The 20,174-nt window shown below is 38.7% G+C and overlaps 1 protein-coding gene across 7 annotated transcripts in view; it reads left to right on the forward strand.

Annotated features, from left to right (window-relative positions):
- Positions 1–20,174, forward strand: part of CNTNAP4 (contactin associated protein family member 4) — a 259,350-nt gene that overhangs the window by 67,011 nt on the left and 172,165 nt on the right. For 6 of the 7 annotated variants that reach the window (XM_060130067.1, XM_060130070.1, XM_060130073.1 and 3 more), the window contains exon 3: positions 8,941–9,134. In XM_060130067.1, coding sequence (XP_059986050.1) covers positions 8,941–9,134 — 194 coding nt within the window. The remainder of the gene's footprint in view (positions 1–8,940; positions 9,135–20,174) is intronic. The other variant, XM_060130068.1, reaches the window with a different exon arrangement.

Genomic DNA, 20,174 nt, shown 5'->3' on the forward strand with positions numbered 1-20,174 from the left:
ATAATGGTCTTAGTGCAAAACACGGGCAAGCCCTGATTACCGTCTGAATTTCCAGACATCACGTGCTCAAAGTCATTTTTCCAAAGCTACTAATTTGAATGAAATAAAACTGGCTGTGGTGAAAAAAATTAAAGCACAGATTTCGGTGGTTTTGTAATTTTATTCTAGTCTTCTAGAGGAAATTTGGCTTTCCCAAAATTTGCACACCAAATATGCAAATCAAAATGCCTGAGCAGAGAAAGGATGTAAATATTTACTGATTAATCCACTGAATTATTGAACACTTCAGAAACGTTTGATCTGGCAGTACAAGAAGTAGGGCTGAAAGTCAGTCTACCCATCTGCTGGGAGGAAAAATTGATCAACAGCAAAACACTAAAACCTACGAGAATTTAGTAAGGTATTATTAATTTAGAACCTTGCTGTGGAAATGAAGTAAAAAGCACCTCTTTCATTGTGTCAAAAAATCCAAAAATAGAGCGATAAATACATCTAGGAAATGTAGTTTACAAGTGATTAAACTAGGGAACTTTGAGGCGGTTGGTAGACATTGTGTGTATGTACGTGCATGCCTCTGTGTGTGTGTGTGTGTGTGTGTGTGTGTGTGTGTCAGCCAAGTGCCTAAGCTTTCTCTTCAAGAACCTCACTGAAAGTACCATTTTGCAAAGAGAAGTATCTTGTGCTTTTATTTAGTTTTATTTAGTTCCAGCTTTTGCCACTAGGTATAATATATTCATATTTGGTATATGAATTAATACAGTCTTATTATAACCATATGGAAACAGATTTATTTCATTCCTTTATGCAGTAAATATTTATGAAGCACCTACTATGTGTCAGGCAGTGTGCTAGACACATAGGATCTCTCTTTGAACAAAACAGGCCAAGACTCTAGGCCTCATTGAGCTTATATTCTGATAGGGCAAGATAAAGGATAAAGAAAGATACCGAACGAGAAATATATGTGTAAGTATGTCAATATCTGACAAAAAATGTAAAGTGGTTTGGATTAAGGTGAATGGGAGGAGGATTGCTGGGTGGAAGGGATTTTAATAGGGAAGGTCAGGAGAGGAATGCTTGTATGAGAGCTATCACATTTGAGCAAAGACTTCACGGTGGCAAAGATTTTAGCCCAGTCCATCTCAGAGAAGAGCACTCCAGGCAGAAAGGATAGCTTATCAAAGCGTGGGATGGGAGATGGAAGAATGGTGTTTGCTCAGAGAACCTTGAGGAGGCCGTCGTTGACGGAGGGTACTGATCTGGGAAGCCAGACCTGGGGCGGGAGCCGTGCAAGGGGGGCAGATCATATAAGGAATCTGGAGGCCGTATAGTAATGACTTTGTCTTTCACTGTGTGTGAAAGTGGAAGTTATTGTTGTGTTTTGAGCCCAGGAATAATCTTTTAAACCTGTTGTATAGAGAATGGAGAGAGTCTCAGCGAGCAAAGGGGGAAGCAGGGAGACTTGTTAGGTTGCTATGGCAAGAATCCAGGCTGGAATAGAAAGGAGCACCAGTGGAGTTGGAGAAATCCTCTGATTCTGCAGAGTTGAGTAGCGCCAGCCGTATGGCTGTTGGTTTGGTAGTATAGTGAGAGAGAAAGAAAGGAGTCAAGCACACTCTATTTTTTTTTTTTTTTTTTTTTTGTCCTGAGAAACTTTAAGAATGGAATTGTCTGTCATAAACTGGGTTGGGGAAGCATGTGAATAGAGTAGGATTTGGGGGAAGAAGAGGAGTTCGGTTTGGGAAGTGTTAAAGATATCAAGTAGAGGAGTCTAATATCAGGGAAGAGGTTGGGGGTGGAGATAGAAACTAGGGAATTACTGGCACATAATATTTAAGTCCAGAGGTCAAGAGAGGTCTGCAAGGAGATGGGGACGGAGAAGAAGCAGGGCAAAGGACTGAGCCCTGGAGCGTCTCAGCCTTCAGAGGGAAGAGATAAAGGGAAGAACCAACAGTGGAGATTGAGAAGGGGCAACTAATAAGCTAAGAAGAAAATTAAGAGAATGAGCTTTATGGAAGTTTAAGTGGACAAGGAATATCAGGGCACTGGGAGTAGTTGAAAGTATCAGATGTCACTGACAGGTGGAGTGGTAGGAAGACTGAAATCTGACCATTCAGTTTAGCAACATGCAGTTCTTTGGTAACCTTGACAAGAGCAGTTTTCATTGAGTGGCGTGAACTGACAGTCTAGTTGGAATTGGCCTGAGATAGAAGGAAACGACAAACATCAGAAAGAGTATGTATGGACATCTTATTTGAATTAACGTATTACCTTGATATAAAAAGCAGGAAAAATAGAGTGGAGTCAAGAGAACTTTTTTTATTTTTCTTTTAAAGGGGGAAAAGTAACAGCATGCATGTACATTAATGGATATGATTCATTAAGGAGAAAAAACTAATGAAGAAGAGAATGGAGAACTGCTGATGCAGCGGCCTGAGTGGCTTCAGCGCAAGGGGCAGGGACTGGCCAGTGGCTCACTTACCTGGAAAGCGCAGGGATGCCCTGCGGGCCCAGTTGGACTCAGGGATGCTGACTGTGCTATCAGAACCGGGTCTCACCTCATCTCTCAGTTCTGCTTGGGTCTTTGTTGCTTCACTCAGGTTTTCCACAACAATTGCTCCTGCAGGTCGATGCCTAGTTCCCATACTTTCAGTGTTCACAGCAAAGAGGGTCTTTCTCTAATAGTCTCAATGAAATCCTGGAATTGCCCTGCTGGCTTGGCTCAGCTGACCTGCCTGTACCTGTAATAATAACTGTGACCAGGGGCAGCAACGCCAAGATTCGGGAGTGTACATGAGGCAAGACTAGCCAGGCACAGAGCAGCGATGTTTCCTTCCAGCAAAAAGAACTACACTGGTAAAAATACAAAGCTTGATAAGGTTCTGAATGGTGGTCCTGGGACACTGCGAACCGTTGAAGGGGGACAGACAAATGCTGGCACAATGTTTTTTCTCTTCCTTTTACATTATTGTAATTCAATGTCAAGATCAAAATGATCCAGGCAAACTTATAATTGTGGGGAAATCGAGATGAAATCACATGTGAAAAAATGTAATTGTCTTAGAGGGAAACTTCCCTAGGGCAATTTTAATTAAGCCAGTTATTTTCTAGAACGGTAGATGCCATAATGATGGCTAGGACTGTCATTGAACTGTGTTCACTTGTGTTTGTGTCCTTGAACACCTGTGTCCTTCTATGCTTTACATCTTCAGAAATATGGCTTGCCCTTTCGTGTGCTCCAACCTTTGCAAAGTTGACAAAGTCTGTGACACATCACCTTCACTGATGACCATCTGCAGTGGCAGTCATGTCATTTTTTTTTTGGCGGTACAAGGGCCTCTCACTGCTGTGGCCTCTCCCTTTGTGGAGCACAGGCTCCGGACGCGCAGGCTCAGCGGCCATGGCTCACGGGCCCAGCCGCTCCGCGGCATGTGGGATCTTCCCGGACCGGGGCACGAACCCATGTCCCCTGCATCGGCAGGCGGACTCTCGACCACTGCACCACCAGGGAAGCCCCATTTTTAATATTAGTAGGGGAGAGAAGTGATTCTTTTCCATATTTTAAAGCTCCAACCAAGAGTATTTTTTTCTTCAATTTTTCTTTCACTTCCATGAAATTGTAAGATGTGCCTCCATGTCCAGAGCTAAATATTGGTGCCACCTACTAGAAAGGACATAAGGGTATTGGTGCCACCTACTAGAAAGGACATAAGGGTATTGGTGCCACCTACTAGAAAGGACATAAGGGTATTGGTGCCACCTACTAGAAAGGACATAAGGGTATTGGTGCCACCTACTAGAAAGGACATAAGGGTATTGGTGCCACCTACTAGAAAGGACATAAAGGTATTGGTGCCACCTACTAGAAAGGACATAAGGGTTTTAAACGTACCAGCCAGTTACCTAGTTATACTTAAATAACACAATCTATTATTTGAATTTATTCTTGGGATAAAATATACCACTCTGGGGCAATGGTAGTTGTATAATTATTTCAAGGTTAAAGAATGAAAAAGGAGGAGATTTCTTAAATGAGATCCTAACATTAAAATCATTAAAAAATAATTTCTCATCTATACTAAAATTTTGGGAAATTTTACTTAGCTTCTGTGAATCTCTTTTTTAAAAGTTTCATTTGAAAAGAAGAGATGTTAAAATATATTTCATCTCACTAGATAATTTTAATAATTAAGTTTAATATGGTACATAAAATTTCTAGTAGAGTACTTAGCATACAGTAGGCACCAGATAAATTTTAGTTGGCTTTTTTTTCCTGACAGTTCATAGCAACATGTGTTACAGAAGCCAGTTCCTGAGGAACCTGATGTTTAAAAGTAGTAGGCAACAGATACAAGAGATGCTGTGTTTTGTGGTCATTCAGTAACTAAATTTTTCCAGAGCTCAACTTTACTGTGATGGTAACTCTTTGGAGTCCATAGCAATAATAATTGTTCTATAATTCAAAACGTTACAACCACCATATACTCACGTGCTTGCTGTCTGTGAGAGAATCAGTAGGCACTTATTATGCTTTTTAAATTTAAATCTCATAGCAGTACTACAATGCTTAGTGTAAAAGTCTCATCAATAGGTAGAGGGCTTTTAAGTGTGAGTTTTCAGGCTGTGATATGAAGATGCAAGAAATGTTTCTGTTTGAGTAAATTTATGACGTTTTATTATGCCAAGTCTCAGTAATGAGGCCAAGGCAGGAGAAAAAGAAGGGTGGAATAGGGGAAGGAGGGCTGCGATATGGGGAAAAAATGAAATGGAGGGATAAGACTGTCTTATGGATGAAGTGTCAGTAACCATGGAATAGATGGGGTTATGGGAAGATGATCATTCGTCTCACGTTGTCCTACCATGATGTTGACTCTATCGACATATTAAAAGCATCATTAAGGACAAATAATACTTGACCACCAGCTGACAATTTTAGTTAGTAAATTTTAAAAGTTCACTATATTTCATTTTATAGTACTTCAGGGTTAACAGCTTGCTGGAGTTAGCCATCATTTTCTCCATTCAGAAAGTAAACACTCTGATGATATGACGTCTCCAGAAGGCTAGGTGGTTTGGCGGTGACCCTACGCCTGGGGTAGCTTAACCTCAGCTGCAGCCATGTTTTCATTTCATGTCACTATTGTCCCTACATGTCATCATAGGCTGGCACTACCAAAGTGTGCTGAGTTCTATATCCATGTCTCTTTATCTGTATCTGTATATTTGCATTTTCCATGTCACTATTCAACATTTGTTTTAAAATTAGAACAATCATAACACTCCATCACACACTTATACCACGTGTGTCTGTACAGCCACACAGTTTAAAACCCTGTAGGAATCTCTGGATTCCCTATGGCTGACTTATCTTGCTGAAATTACTTGGTAAAGCCTAGGAGCATCTGAATTTCCATTACTTTACTGGTGTACCTCGTTAATGGTATCACTTGATTTAGCATATCAGTGGTACCTTTTCGCCACAGGTGAGAAATCGAAATGTTCAAGGCCATTTAATTGCAGATGTTTCAAGTTGGTTAGTGCAGCTGTAATGGTGAGTGATGCTGGAAGAGGGAGCCGTCAGTGAGAGGTTCCTCTTGCTCCTGATGAGAACTGATGATCCAATCTTAACTCACTAGACTTACGCTGATTCTATTTTTTTTTTCCACTGTGCTTCCCTCATGTGTTCATGTTTTAAATACTGATCTATAAAGGAATGTCAAAGTGCCACAGAAACATTATGCAATTCTGTATTAAAAATGTGTCTTCATTACTGACTTTAGACCATTAAAATTAACTAGAAAGAGCAAGAAACAAAATAACTCAGTATTTTCTCAAAGGTATAAGGTGATATAGATAAAATTCCAAACATAGAAATTCCAGGTAAAGATGATGGCTGGCTGGGGGCACTTCATTCATTCTTTTCCAACTTTTCTATGCAAAAAATGATAAAAATGCAGAGGGATAGGCAGTTGTAACACATATGCAGCTATGCTGCAGATGGACCAAGGATGCTTGGTGAACATCAGACCCTGGAAGACTTTCAACTTGCAAACTTTTGTTAGGCCCTGAGGCAGAATTGTAAAATTAGATAGGACAGTAGAGGGAAGTTTTTACCCACTCACCACTCCCATCATGTACCCATACTTCAAAGACATGGTCTATTGTTAACTCTAGAGAGGAAGATTGACCCTACTGTCAGGTAGCCAAATCCTGAGATTCCCCAACCCCTATTGCTACTGTCTTTTCTACATCCATTGGGAACCGCTGATTCCCATTTATATATCATAACAATATGGGGGACACTGCTGTGTCCTAGTTAAGAGCACTGTGCCTCTTGTTGCTCTGCAGACAGGCTGCATGAGCAGTGCCCTTTGTGGACAGCAAAGCCATGCTAGGTCAATGACCCCAAGACACCCAAAATGCAGCCAGGGCCCATGTCTACCCAACAAGCCCTCTTACTTAAAATACAAGAATTTTTCACTCTAACCTAAACATGGTAGATGGTATTGGTGACCAAGAGAACTCCACTCATCCAGGTCACTAGCGAAAACCACGTGTTCTTCAGGGACAACTACAGAGAAAATGAAAAGTAAAAACACACCAATAAAAATTGCACAATGTATCAATATTTTGGATCAATAAGGAGAGCATTGTACTTTTGATGTACAAAGTGGAAGACACTTTGAACAATGATTCCCTCCAAGAAAGAAGGAAATTTGAAAAAAAATTATATAGTTCTAAAGACAATGCAGTAAGTAATCTCGGGACTCATACCCGAATACAATCAGGAGTTAGTGTGATGCTGTCAAGGGAGGAGACTGTTAGAATATAATACTTAAAAAAAATGCTGTCCTAACTCAGTCTGAGGCCCTGACTAGAAGCTGGTCTGGAGCAGCTGATTATGTCCAAACCCAACCCCTTCTTTTATTGCACTCACACCCTCTGTGGCCACTGTGCATCAACCCTGATCATCCTGGAGCCAGGGCCAGACACCCGGACACAGCCCCTCTTCCCTGGAGCTCACAAAACTTAGCTTACCCCACCTCACTTGCCATACGTGAGCTGCCCTCTACGGCTTCAACTTGCCACCCTTTCTGTGGTGGCATTTCCCTCTATGGCCCTTCCTTGCAGTCTTCTCTTCTTTGAAGCTGTAAGTAACACAGAGTTCTGCTTTTTATCTCTCAGAGTGTCACTGTGTTGTATCTGCCATCAGAAGGGTTTTTAAATCTTATTAAAGCAGTTGTTAATACAGATGTGTCCCTTTAGGTCTCACAAAGATATGTGCTTTACCGTAATAGCAAAATTGGGCATCTCTTTCTATTAGTGCCTGACTCAACGTTTATAAAACAGGGCATGGATGTCAAGAATAATGCTTGAATAAAAACTGTATATAAATTTATGGTAATCTGTATCTGAACTGTCAGAAGTTATTATCAGAGCCTCAAGGTGGATGGCAAAAGAATGGGGAAAAGAAAACATGTACTAATATTCTTACGTGGTACGTTATGTAACAGATACTGCATTTTAATATATATTGAATAGTAGACAATTATGGATTCAAGAATGGGATAAACCTATTTCATGTTTTTTACAGTGACTACATAATACTTACACAGTCAGCAATGTCAGTATTACTTAAATAAATTCCTCAAATAAAGCACTATTATAGTAAACTGGAAGAATGAAACGTCTTAACAAGACATACAGTAGGTAATCATGTCTGTAATTTTCTGGTGTGCATTTGGATAAAACAAAACACAATAAATTCTGTTCTATCCATATTTCCTTGAATATACAACAGACTTCTGTTTTCACTTCTGAGTGCTCAAACACAATTTACCATGGCTCTCCTATCCACTGTCCTCTCACCCACCACCCCCCTTCCCAGATAGGATACAACTAGTGACGTGTTGGTAAACTGGCTGGGGTGGGAGTGGGTACTGATTTGAAGAGTTGGCCAATTTTCGTGGTTTAAATACGCCCACCATGGCCAATTGCAAAGATGGCTGTCTTTAACAATCATCTTGCAAAATTGCTGAAAATGTAATGGTCTCTCACACGCTGTTGCAAGCCAGTTATCACTGGATAGAGCTCTCCATTATTTACTGTGTTATTATTCCCTGCACCTGCCTCACCATTAACACTTTTCATGTTGTGTTTCAAATATGCTTTTCAACGTCTTTTCCTCCCATAAGACCGTAAACACGGTGAAGGCAGGAACTGTCCCTTGGCCGTCTTTGTATTCCCGGGCTTAATGCTGTACTTCTTGCTCTAAGGAGTCTAAACATGATCAGACATCAAAGGTAGTCTTCTAGTTCCACCATAGTGTGAAGGTAAATCAAGTTCTGGGCAAAGGGGTGTTAAGGCCAAATCATTACACAGTCATGCATGTGGGCAGTAAACATGCCAGTTCCAAGCGTTGACGTGGATGTCTGCCTGTCAAATTAAGTGGTTTAAACATTCAGTGAGTTTAACGTCATTCAGTTAACTCTCCCAGTGTCAGATGGTTGAAACGCCTAGAAATGAGCATAATTAACATAGGCTCCATCCATTTACATTACATTCTCGTTTCTCTATATTTTTCAAGCATTATGGAAAGTTTCGTATTTTGGAAATTTGACTTTTTTTTTTTTTTTTTGCGGTTCGCGGGCCTCTCGCTGTTGTGGCCTCTCCCGTTGCGGAGCACAGGCTCCGGACGCGCAGGCTCAGCGGCCATGGCTCACAGGCCCAGTTGCTCCGTGGCATGCGGGATCTTCCCGGACCGGGGCACGAACCCGTGTCCCGTGCATCGGCAGGCGGACTCTCAACCACTGTGCCACCAGGGAAGCCCCTTGACTTTCTTAAGTTCCATAGAGGAACGGTCTTACTGGGATTGATAGTTCACTAACAGATTTTTAACGAATTCTTTGCTCATTTCTCCTTTTTCTCTTTTCACAAAAGGAGCTGGTGGCTGGTCTCCACTTGTGTCAAACAAATACCAGTGGTTGCAGATTGACCTTGGAGAGAGAATGGAGATCACCGCTGTGGCCACCCAAGGGGGATATGGGAGCTCCAGCTGGGTGACCAGCTACCTCCTAATGTTCAGTGACAGTGGCAGGAACTGGAAACAGTATCGACAAGAGGACAGTATCTGGGTATGTTTCTTCAACAGAATTCATAGCCTCTCAGAGAGAGTAGAGTCATCCCTACATGCTGTTTACGAATCTCTTAAACTAAGTTTAGAAACAGAATCTTCAGAATTACTTAGAAAACATTTTTCAAGAGAAAATGTATTACTATTCATTTTCTAATACATTTTATGGTTTAATTTATGAAAATACTAAAGGTAAACTTATTTCGCAGAGTCCTCAGAAATTGAAAAAAAAATCTCATTAGTGCACTAAATAGTGTGGAAGTTAAAGAAAGAAACTAAACCTATATAAAAACATTTTAAGTTTTGTTCAATAACATAGTAGTTTTGCATTGTCTTTAAGTTTGTTGAAAAGAATTTATTGCTTTTATTTCTTCTGATGACTGAGATTTATGAATTAATCGCTCTAGTATATGGAGGTTTTTATGTATAATATTTGGAATATTTATATATGTATTTTATATATACACACACATATATGATTTATATATAAACCATTCTCTAGTCTTTCAAGTGTGTAAGATGCTGTGTTTTGTGGACAGGGCACAGCTCCTGTAAGGGAGACTGACAAGGAGGCCGTTTGTAATAAAGTGGGTGGTATTTGTAGTTGACTGATGGTATATAAACACCCAATGGAAGAGGGAAGCTAAAGGAAGTTTGCTTGGTGGTGATGAAAGGATTTCTTTTTTTAGTGTAGAAAAGTATTGGTTTGGATCTTATGTGGGCCAGGGACAACATACTGCAATCAAAGAACTGTGTTTTTTTTGGTTTTTAATTTTCCTCTGACTGAGCTGCTGGAACCAGAGAAAATGAGTAACTTAATGAAGCATCATTCTTGGCACACAGATAATTTGGAGGCCTATCTGGGCACATAATGGTAATTCTGTTTGATCAGTCAATGGCCTCTCTTTTGAAACTTCCTAGAAGTCCGTTATACATGATACAGTCGTTGAAGAAATGGACTGTGATTTGCTCACCTTTGTATCTCTAAAGTACTTGGTGGTCATCCAGTGCATGTTTATTGATGTAAATTGAATTGAGAAGATGTAGCCCTGCTCGTTCTCAAGCAAGGACAACAGTCAGGCTGGAAGAAGTTTTCTATAAGCATTTTTAAGAAAACCTGCATTAAAATCCAAAGCAAGTTGAAGTTCTGTATAAGAGCGAGAAAAATTGGATATTATGGTTGAATTAGTTCCATGAAAACCATTCAAAGTAGGGATAAAATAAACAGTAATTATGAACCAATAGCAATGAAAGCTTAATGAGGTATTTATTTTAACTAGGTGTCTGGGTTATCTTTTACTCTTTTTTTCTCAATAAGCATTGGATTTTAAACTAGATAAATGGCGGCTAATTCGTGCTAATATTTAGCTGTGTTAAGTAAGATGTATGTTTTTGATATTTAAAAAAAATTTTAATATTAACTATGACAATTAATTGTTTTTCGTGGTTCAAGCTTGAGGAAAGCGAAACCTAGATAGTGCTATTTGTCTTTTTCACTTACTTATTAAAGGTGAGGTGCTCAGGGTGCAATAGTGACGTGAATGATATCCTTAACTAGTCCAAACCAATCAATGTAAAGACAAACGGCATCGATCACAGTTACCTGGCTAGGTAACATTGTTTTTTAGACTGTGCTATCATTTGTTGGTTTACTCATTGTTTTCTCCTTTGGCGTTTGAGCACCCTGGAAATAGAGACTCTACCTTCCAACCTGTCATCCCAGTATCCCCAATCTTAACAGTACCTGGCATGTTGCCTGCAATTACTAAATGTTTGTTGAATGAATGAATGAATGAGGGAAAGAGTGAATGAACCAATAAATGAAATGCACTTTCTTGTAGGGTACTTTCATGATCGCACAACTAAAAGCGACCCCTTCCTCCACCCATCAACTCCTCCTTTTAGTACATTTATATGGTACCAGATTAATGTACTTTAGAGTTAGAAGGCTACATTTCTCTCTCCCCTATACATTTTGAACTTTTTCATGGGAAAAGGTTTATCTTTCTCATCTTTGCATTTCCAGCACTCAACACCCAGTGTGGCACATCACTTGTTGAGTAAATTAGTGAAAAAAAATCAATCAATCAATGAATAGATTTGAATACATTGATCTCCTAATCAGTGCCTAACTTTGTACGAAATTCTGTATTAAAAGAGCTCAAAGCGAGAGAGAGGCATGGACATATATACACTACCAAATGTAAAATAGATAGCTAGTGGGAAGCAGCCGCATAGCACAGGGAGATCAGCTTGGTGCTTTGTGACCAGCTAGAAGGGTGGGATAGGGAGGGTGGGAGGGAGGAAGACGCAAGAGGGATATATGTATATGTATAGCTGATTCACTTTGTTATAAAGCAGAAACTAACACACCATTGTAAAGCAATTATACTCCAATAAAGATGCTGATAAAAAAAGGGTTAATGTTGTTGCAAAGATAAAAAACATCAGAACAAACCAAAGAGTGAGTCAGAGGAGCGTGCAAATGTGTGGTACAGACTCCTAGGGCTTTGGAAATTGACAGAATATGGAGATCACTGTAGAATGAATTTGTCAAAAAAAGCAGGGCTTACATGGGTCTTGAAAAAAGCATTAAAACTTAGATTATGGAAGGATTAAGGAAGCAATTCCATGAAGCTGGAAAAGTGTGAACAAAAGAATGGACATTGGCATTATCCAGAGATATGGTTTCCCACGTAGTAACCAGTGAGACTGTGGTCGGAATGGACTATCAAGTTTGGTAAGGACCGGACTATAATTTTGAATATGGTAAAGAAAGTAGATGAATGTCAAGATCAGAATTGAGACTTGGTGCAGCTGGTGCCATGGCCACACATAAAACGGGTAAGGTTATGGTGTAGGTAAAACAGCCTCACATCTTCAGACTTTGTTGATAAATGTAGACACACACACACACACACACACACACACACACACACACACACACACTCTCTCTCTCTCTCTCTCTCTCTCTCTCTCTCTCTCTCTCTCTCTCTCTCTCTCTCTCTCTCTCTCTCTCCCTCTCTCCCTCTCTCCCTCTCTCCCTCTCTCCCTCTCTCCCTCTCTCCCTCTCTCCCTCTCTCCCTCTCTCCCTCTCTCCCTCTCTCTCCCTCCCTCCCTCCCTCCCTCCCTCCCTCCCTCCCTCCCTCTCTCCCTCTCTCCCTCTCTCCCTCTCTCCCTCTCTCCCTCTCTCCCTCTCTCCCTCTCTCCCTCTCTCCCTCTCTCCCTCTCTCCCTCTCTCTCTCTCTCTCTCTCTCTCTCTCTCTCTCTACACCTGTTCATCCCAGATACGCTAATAATTCTGTTTCTACCCCACAGTTACTCAGGTCTCACTCTGAGGGAAGCTCCCTCTCTGTGAATCTGTAATTGCCAACGCAGGAAAAGTGAAACACAGCGAATTGTGCCCTGGCTCTTGACATTTTCACCTGGTATAACACCGATCACTTTAATTTGTTTTTTGGTTTTTATTTTTAGCCAAAGAACAATTTTTAATTGATGTTCATAGTAAAGAATTTAACCCTTTGTCACATTTTACAAATGTGTTTCCTAACTTTATTTTTTTTGGCCCAGTTTTTCTAGATATTATGGGATGTATCCAGATTATATAAAACTTGCCAGTTTTCTTTCGGAGCTTCACAGTCTGCTCCAGATGATACAAATAAATCTGTGAAAGAGAGTTAGGAAACAGCTAAGGCATTATACGAGTATGTGATGGAAACAGGAAGAAAAGGCAGTTGTTACAAGTTTAGAGACAAATAAAATAAAACCCATCGATATGGATGGAAATGCTGCTGTGAGGATTCCTCATTCTTCCTTTATTTATTCCTCTTCAACCACTAGAGAGAACAGTGATTTCTATATACCTGAAAGAATTACTCAAATGCCCTGCTGCTTTTTAAAAATAATCTTTAAAAAGAAAGGCAAAATGTTTTGTTATCTATGTGGCCATGCATATATTTAATAGAACTGTAAACTTGAGAGATATATGGTATTTTAAAAAATTATTCTTTGGAATAAAATTTATAGTCCAGTGCTCACAAATGTAATTTATACAAAGTACTCTACTAGATAGCATATAAATATTTTACAAAAACTTAGAAATGCAAGCTACTGAAATTGTTCCTCTCAAAGTGAAGACAAAATAAATTCTCTCAACATCCATGATCAAAAGACTTTTCAGCCAGTTTACTGTAAATGATTGGAAAAGCAAATGTAAGGTATAATTTTCACTCATCTAAGAACAATTGCTGAAACTTCATGAAACGAACATCTTAGAAATTATTTTAAGCAAATCAACATGTGCAGGAACTTTACAGCCGAACTATACAAATTCTCTCTGATATATGCTCAAGCTTCTTTTACACTGCAGACTATAAGGGCAAGGAATGGGATGGTACTCATTTTATGAATTATTTAAGTAAATATGATTGTTATGCACGATAGTTTACTTTTTTTTAATGTGTCAGGTGCTATTTTTTTTAACATCTTTATAGGAGTATACTTGGTTTACAATGGTGTGTTAGTTTCTGCTGTATAACAAAGTGAATCAGCTATACATATACATATATCCTCCCTCTGGATTTCAATTGTATCTGATTTTTCAAACAAAAAACCCATACTTTCATATTAGCATATTTCTGAAGTTAGTATAACTATTTTTTAATTAGAAGTGTTGAGTGTCATGGTTCTGGGTTTGGCTGGTTTGGCTGGTGAGTGTCATGGTTCTGGGTTTGGTTCTGTTGAGTGTCACGGAGCCCCTATGATAACTATGGTCAATTAGACATAAGCATCACCTGTCACAAAATATTCACAGCATTATTATCACTGTGAATGATTGAGTTGTCAACTCCATAAGCCAAACAGGGCAGAAGCACCACCTGCAAATATTTTAACATGTATTTATCTCCAGTCAAATAAATAGGTGACTGAGGGCATTTAACAGGAAACCCAAGGAGGCAGAAATACAAGTGGGAGGTGTGTGGTAAGACTGGTGGACTCCTCGCCTTGTGAGGTGCACCTTCCTAGACCTTTCCCTATGCTATTCTAGTATTCTAAGCCTTCAGAAGTCATGTGTGTTGATATAAAGTGTAACAGTGCTGATGCTGTGTATGTCAACATGTCAAGTCATCAAGCATAATACTTTGCAGTTCTTGGCTCAGTACTTGGGCAGATGCCTGGAGGGTGCCTTAAGCTGCTTCAGCCTTTCAACACTGCCTCTACTTGAGTGCCAAAAAGATGTTTTTATTGGAAGTCTATTTTATTAGCCTTTATCCACAGGGAATCTCCTGTTTACATTTCTATTTAACTGTAAGTTCTCCACCCTTTTGAAAATGATGAACCTAGGAGTGCATGGTTAAAGGTGGCTGCATTGAGGTTTTTAATGTGACATCAATCATGAATCAGAACGGTTTGCTAGGCGCCTTCTCTATCAAGCAGCGTGGTTTATTTCACCTCCTCGCATCTGTGCTCATTCTGTAACATGTTATGTCAGTCCCTTCTCATAAACTTCTTGGGCACATGTATACTGGAACTTTACATCAATATGTAATATACAAAAATGTATATGAACTCCTATGAGTTGTGGAAACATATATACAGTGATATAAGATAAATGGTAATGTTGCTTCACATTCTTCCAATTGATCTGTCCCTAGGCCAGCAAAATAAAAGTAATTTGAATAGCGTGATTAGAGTTAGCAGGAGATTTGATTTGGTGCCCTCTTCAGAGTGCACAGTCACATCCAGATGATTCTCAAGTCATCAACCAGAGGATGGCATGTTTGAAAAACACTTTACAACTTGTATCTCACATTCTACCGTGTGACAGTTCAGTGACCAAACATCACCCTCTTTTCTCCTTTCTTGCTGTGATGAGTGTTTTAGATGTCTGCTTCTAACTTTTCTCATTCCCCACTCCATATATGTGGAGATCCTCTCTCTGGGAAGCAATTTTGTCCTTTTGAAATGTTTCTTTTTTTTCGTTTTTACATCTTTATTGGAGTATAATTGCTTTACAGTGTTGTGTTTCTGCTGTATAGCAAAGTGAATCAACTGTATGCATACATATATCCCCTCCCTCTTGAGCCTCCCTCCCACCATCCCTATCCCACCCCTCTAGGTGGTCACAAAGCACCGAGCTGATCTCCCTGTGCTATGCGGCTGCTTTCCACTAGCTGTCTATTTTACATTTGGTAGTGTAGATATGTCCATGCCACTCTCTCACTTCATCCCAGCTTACCCTTCCCCATCCCTGTGTCCTCAAGTCCATTCTCTACATCTGCATCTTTATTCCTGTCTTGCCGCAAGGTCAGCTGAACCATTTTTCTTTTAGAACCATATATATGTGTTAGCATACTGTATTTGTTTTTCTCTTTCTGACTTCACTCCGTATGACAGACTCTATGTCCATCCACCTCACTACAAATAACTCAATTTCGTTTCTTTTAATGGCTGAGTGATATGCCATTGTATATATGTGCCACATCTTCTTTATCCATTCATCTGTCGGTGGACACTTAGGTTGCTTCCATGTCCTGGCTATTGTAAATAGTGCTGCAGTGAACATTGTGGTACATGTCTCTTTCTGAATTATGGTTTTCTTAGGATATATGCCCAGTAGTGGGATTGCTGGGTCATATGGTAATACTATTTTTAGTTTTTTAGGGAACCTCCATACTGTTCTCCATAGTGGCAGTATCAATATACATTCCTACCAACAGTGCAAGAGGGTTCCCTTTTCTCCACACCCTCTCCAGCATTTATTGTTTGTAGATTTTTTGATGATGGCCATTCTGACAGGTGTGAGGTGATACCTTATTGTGGTTTGATTTGCATTTCTCTAATGATTAGTGATTTTAAGCATCCTTTCATGTGTTTGTTGGCAATCTGCTTATCTTCTTTGGAGAAATGTCTATTTAGGTCTTCTGCCCATTTTTGGATTGGGTTGTTTGTTTTTTTGCTATTCAGCTGCATGAGCTGCTTGTAAATTTTGGAGATTAATCCTTTGTCAGTTGCTTCATTTGCAAATATTTTCTCCCATGCTGAGGGCTGTCTTTTCATCTTGTTTATGTTTTCCTTTGCTGTGCAAAAGCTTTTAAGTTTCATTAGGTCCGATTTGTTTATTTTTCTTTTTATTGCCATTACTCTAGAAGGTGGGTCAAAAAAGGGTCTTGCTGTGATTTATGTCATAGAGTGTTCTGCCTGTGTTTTTCTCTAAGAGCTTTATAGTGTCTGGACTTATATTTAGGTTTTTAATCCATTTTGAGTTTATTTTTGTGTATGGTGTTAGGGAGTGTTCTAATTTCATTCTTTTACATGTAGCTGTCCAGTTTTCCCAGCACCACTTATTGAAGAAGCTGTCTTTTCTCCATTGTATATTCTTGCCTCCTTTGTCAAAGATAAGGTGACCATATGTGTGTGGGTTTACCTCTGGGCTTTCTATCCTGTTGCATTGATCTATATTTCTGTTTTTGTGCCAGTACCATACTGTCTTGATTACTGTAGCTTTGTAGTATGGTCTGAAGTCAGGGAGCCTGATTCCTCCAGCTCTGTTTTTCTATCTCAAGATTGCTTTGACTATTCGGGGTCTCTTGTGCTTCCATTACAAATTGTGAATTTTTTTGTTCTAGTTCTGTGAAAAATGCCATTGGTAGTTTGATAGGGATTGCATTGAATCTGTAGATTGCTTTGTGTAATGTAGTCATTTTCACAATGTTGATTCTTCCAACCCAAGAACGTGTTATCTCTCCATCTGTTTGTATCATCTTTAATTACTTTCATCAGCGCCTTATAGTTTTTTGCATACAGGTCTTTTGTCTCCTTAGGTAGGTTTATTCCTAGGTATTTTATTTTTGTTGCAATGATTAATGGGAGTGTTTCCTTAATTTCACTTTCAGATTTTTCATTGTTAGTGTACAGGAATGCAAGAGATTTCTCTGCATTAATTTTGTATCCTGCTACTTTACCAAATTCATTGATGAGCTCTAGTAGTTTTCTGGTGGCATCTTTAGGATTCTCTATGTATAATGTCATGTCATCTGCAAACAGTGACAGTTTTACTTCTTTGCTGATTTGGATTCCTTTTATTTCTTTTTCTTCTCTGACTGCCATGGCTAAAACTTCCAAAACTGTGTTGAATAATAGTGGTGAGAGTGGGCACCCTTGTCTTGTTCCTGATCTTAGAGGAAACGGTTTCAATTTTTCACCATTGAGAATGATGTTGGCTGTGGGTTTGTCATATACAGCCTTTATTATGTTGAGTTAGGTTCCCTCTATGCCCACTTTCTGAAGAGTTTTTATCATAAATGGGTGCTGAATTTTGTCAAAAGCTTTTTTGCATCTATTGAGATGATCATTTGGTTTTTATCCTTCAGTTTGTTAATATGGTGTATCACATTGATTGATCTGTGTATATTCAAGAATCCTTGCATTCTGGGATAAACCCCACTTGATCATGGTGTATGATCCTTTTAATGTGCTCTTGGATTCTGTTTGCTAGTATTTTGTTGAGGATTTTTGCATCTATGTTCATCAGTGATACTTGCCTGTAGTTTTCTTTCTTTGTGACATCTTTGTCTGGTTTTGGTATCAGGGTGATGGTGGCCTCATAGAATGAGTTTAGGAGTGTTCCTCCCTCTGCTGTATTTTGGAAGAGTTTGAGAAGTATAGGTTTTAACTCTTTGCTGAATGTTTGATAGAATTCACCTGTGAAGCCATCTGGTCCTGGGCTTTTGTTTGTTGGAAGATTTTTAATTACAGTTTCAATTTCAGTGCTTGTGATTGGTCTGTTCATATTTCCTATTTCTTCCTGGTTCAGTCTTGGAAGGTTGTACTTTTCTAGCAATTTGTCCATTTCTTCCAGGTTGTCTATTTTATTGGCATATAGTTGCTTGTAGTAGTCTCTCAGGATCCTTTGTATTTCTGCAGTGTCAGTTGTTACTTCTCCTTTTTCATTTCTAATTCTATTGATTTGAGTCTTCTCCCGTTTTTTCTTGATGAGTCTGGCTAATGGTTTATCAATTTGGTTTATCTTCTCAAAGAACCAGCTTTTACTTTTATTGATCTTTGCTATTGTTTCCTTCATTTCTTTTTCATTTATTTCTGATCTGATCTTTATGATTTCTTTCCTGCTCCTAACTTTGCATTATTTTTGTTCTTCTTTCTCTAATTGCTTTAGGTGTAAGGTTAGCTTGTTTATTTGAGATGTTTCTTGTTTCTTAAGGGAGGATTGTACTGTTATAAACTTCCCTCTTAGAACTGCTTTTGCTGCACCCCATAGGTTTTGGGTCATCATGTTTTCATTATCATTTGTTTCTAGGTATTTTTTGATTTCCTCTTTGATTTCTTCAGTGACCTCTTGGTTATGAAGTAGTGTATTGTTTAGCCTCCATGCATTTTTATTTTTTACAGATTTTTCCCTGTAATTGATATCTAGTCTCATAGCGTTGTGGTCGGAAAGGATACTTGATACGATTTCAATTTTCTTCAATTTACCAAGGCTTGATTTGTGACCCAGGATATGATCTATCCTGGAGAATGTTCCATGTGCACTTGAGAAGAAAGTGTATTCTGTTATTTTTGGCTGGAATGTCCTATAAATATCAATTAATCTTGAAATGTTTCTTTATTGCTCTTCAGGACTCAATCAGTTAGGTCTTCTAAAAGACTGATGCATGAGTGTCTCTTTCCTGTTTTACATTTTTAATTTTCAAACTTATCAAACATAATTCAGTCAGATCAGAGACTAGAAAAATATATAAAGCTAGAAAGGAGGTGTGATTTGGCATTGATACAATAATTCCTTAAAAATCTAAGTGAATCATCTTACTATTTTTAAAAAGATAATTAAATAAATTATGTGCCTAACAATAAATTAATTTTTAAAACCAGTAATTTATCTTCCTACATATAAATAACTAGGTAGATAATATAAAAGAAATACATAGTCCACTTATAATAGAGCCAAAAATTAATAAATATCAAGGAAAAAGCTTAAAGGAATTATAAGAGATATATGAAAATAATATTTAGAATATTACTAAAGGACATAAAAGAAGATGAATAAACGTGAGGACATGTCTATTTGAAATAGAAAACAATATTATGAAGCTATTCATTCTACCTAAAATAACTCAAAAAAGTGAAATCAGGGGCTTCCCTGGTGGTGCAGTGGTTGAGAGTCCGCCTGCCGATGCAGGGGACACGGGTTCGTGCCCCGGTCTGGGAAGATCCCACATGCCGCAGAGTGGCTGGGCCCATGATCCATGGCCGCTGAGCCTGCGGGTCCGGAGCCTGTGCTCCGCAACGGGAGAGGCCACAACAGTGAGAGGCCCGTGTAATGCAAAAAAAAAAAAAAAAGAAAAGTGAAATCATTCTGAATTTCATATATAAATAGTGAATATGAGAAAATAGCTGTTAGCAAAAATAACAGTAGTAAGGAGAATCTACATATTAGGAAAATTTTACAAATCTGTGTTAATTAAAACATGTTTATACTTGCACATTAAAACATAGTGGAAGAACAAAATAGAACATCCATTAGCAAATCCAAATACATTTAGGGATTTTCCTATGATAGAGCAATGAAAATATGTGAGGGAATGTAAATTAGTCAATATGGAACTTGGTAAGCTATAGCTTCTAGAAAAATAAATAATAACATTTTTATATCAAAATAGATACTTGATTATACTTGAATATTTAAAAACAATACAGACATGCAAACAAAAGTATTAAAAGAACTCTCAGGACAATGTATAGATACACATATAATATTGGAAGCGTGTGTCTTTCTAAGCAAGAGAGCCAAACCCAGATGCCACAGGGGAGAAGGTGAAAAATTGGATAATATTTTCAAAGCTTCATGAAAAAAAAAGAGTATAAACAACATTAAAAGAAAAAGTATACATTTTTGGAAAATATTTCTAGCCTAAATGATGGCAATGCCCACTTTGATTATTAGCAGCAGTGGTCTTGGGTTAAGATTGATATTCAGACTGCCTATGATTGAATAGACTTCATTCACCTACAAGTATACTTACGC

The sequence above is a fragment of the Lagenorhynchus albirostris genome, chromosome 19 (genome assembly GCF_949774975.1).
Source record: "Lagenorhynchus albirostris chromosome 19, mLagAlb1.1, whole genome shotgun sequence".
Lineage (NCBI taxonomy): Eukaryota > Metazoa > Chordata > Mammalia > Artiodactyla > Delphinidae > Lagenorhynchus > Lagenorhynchus albirostris.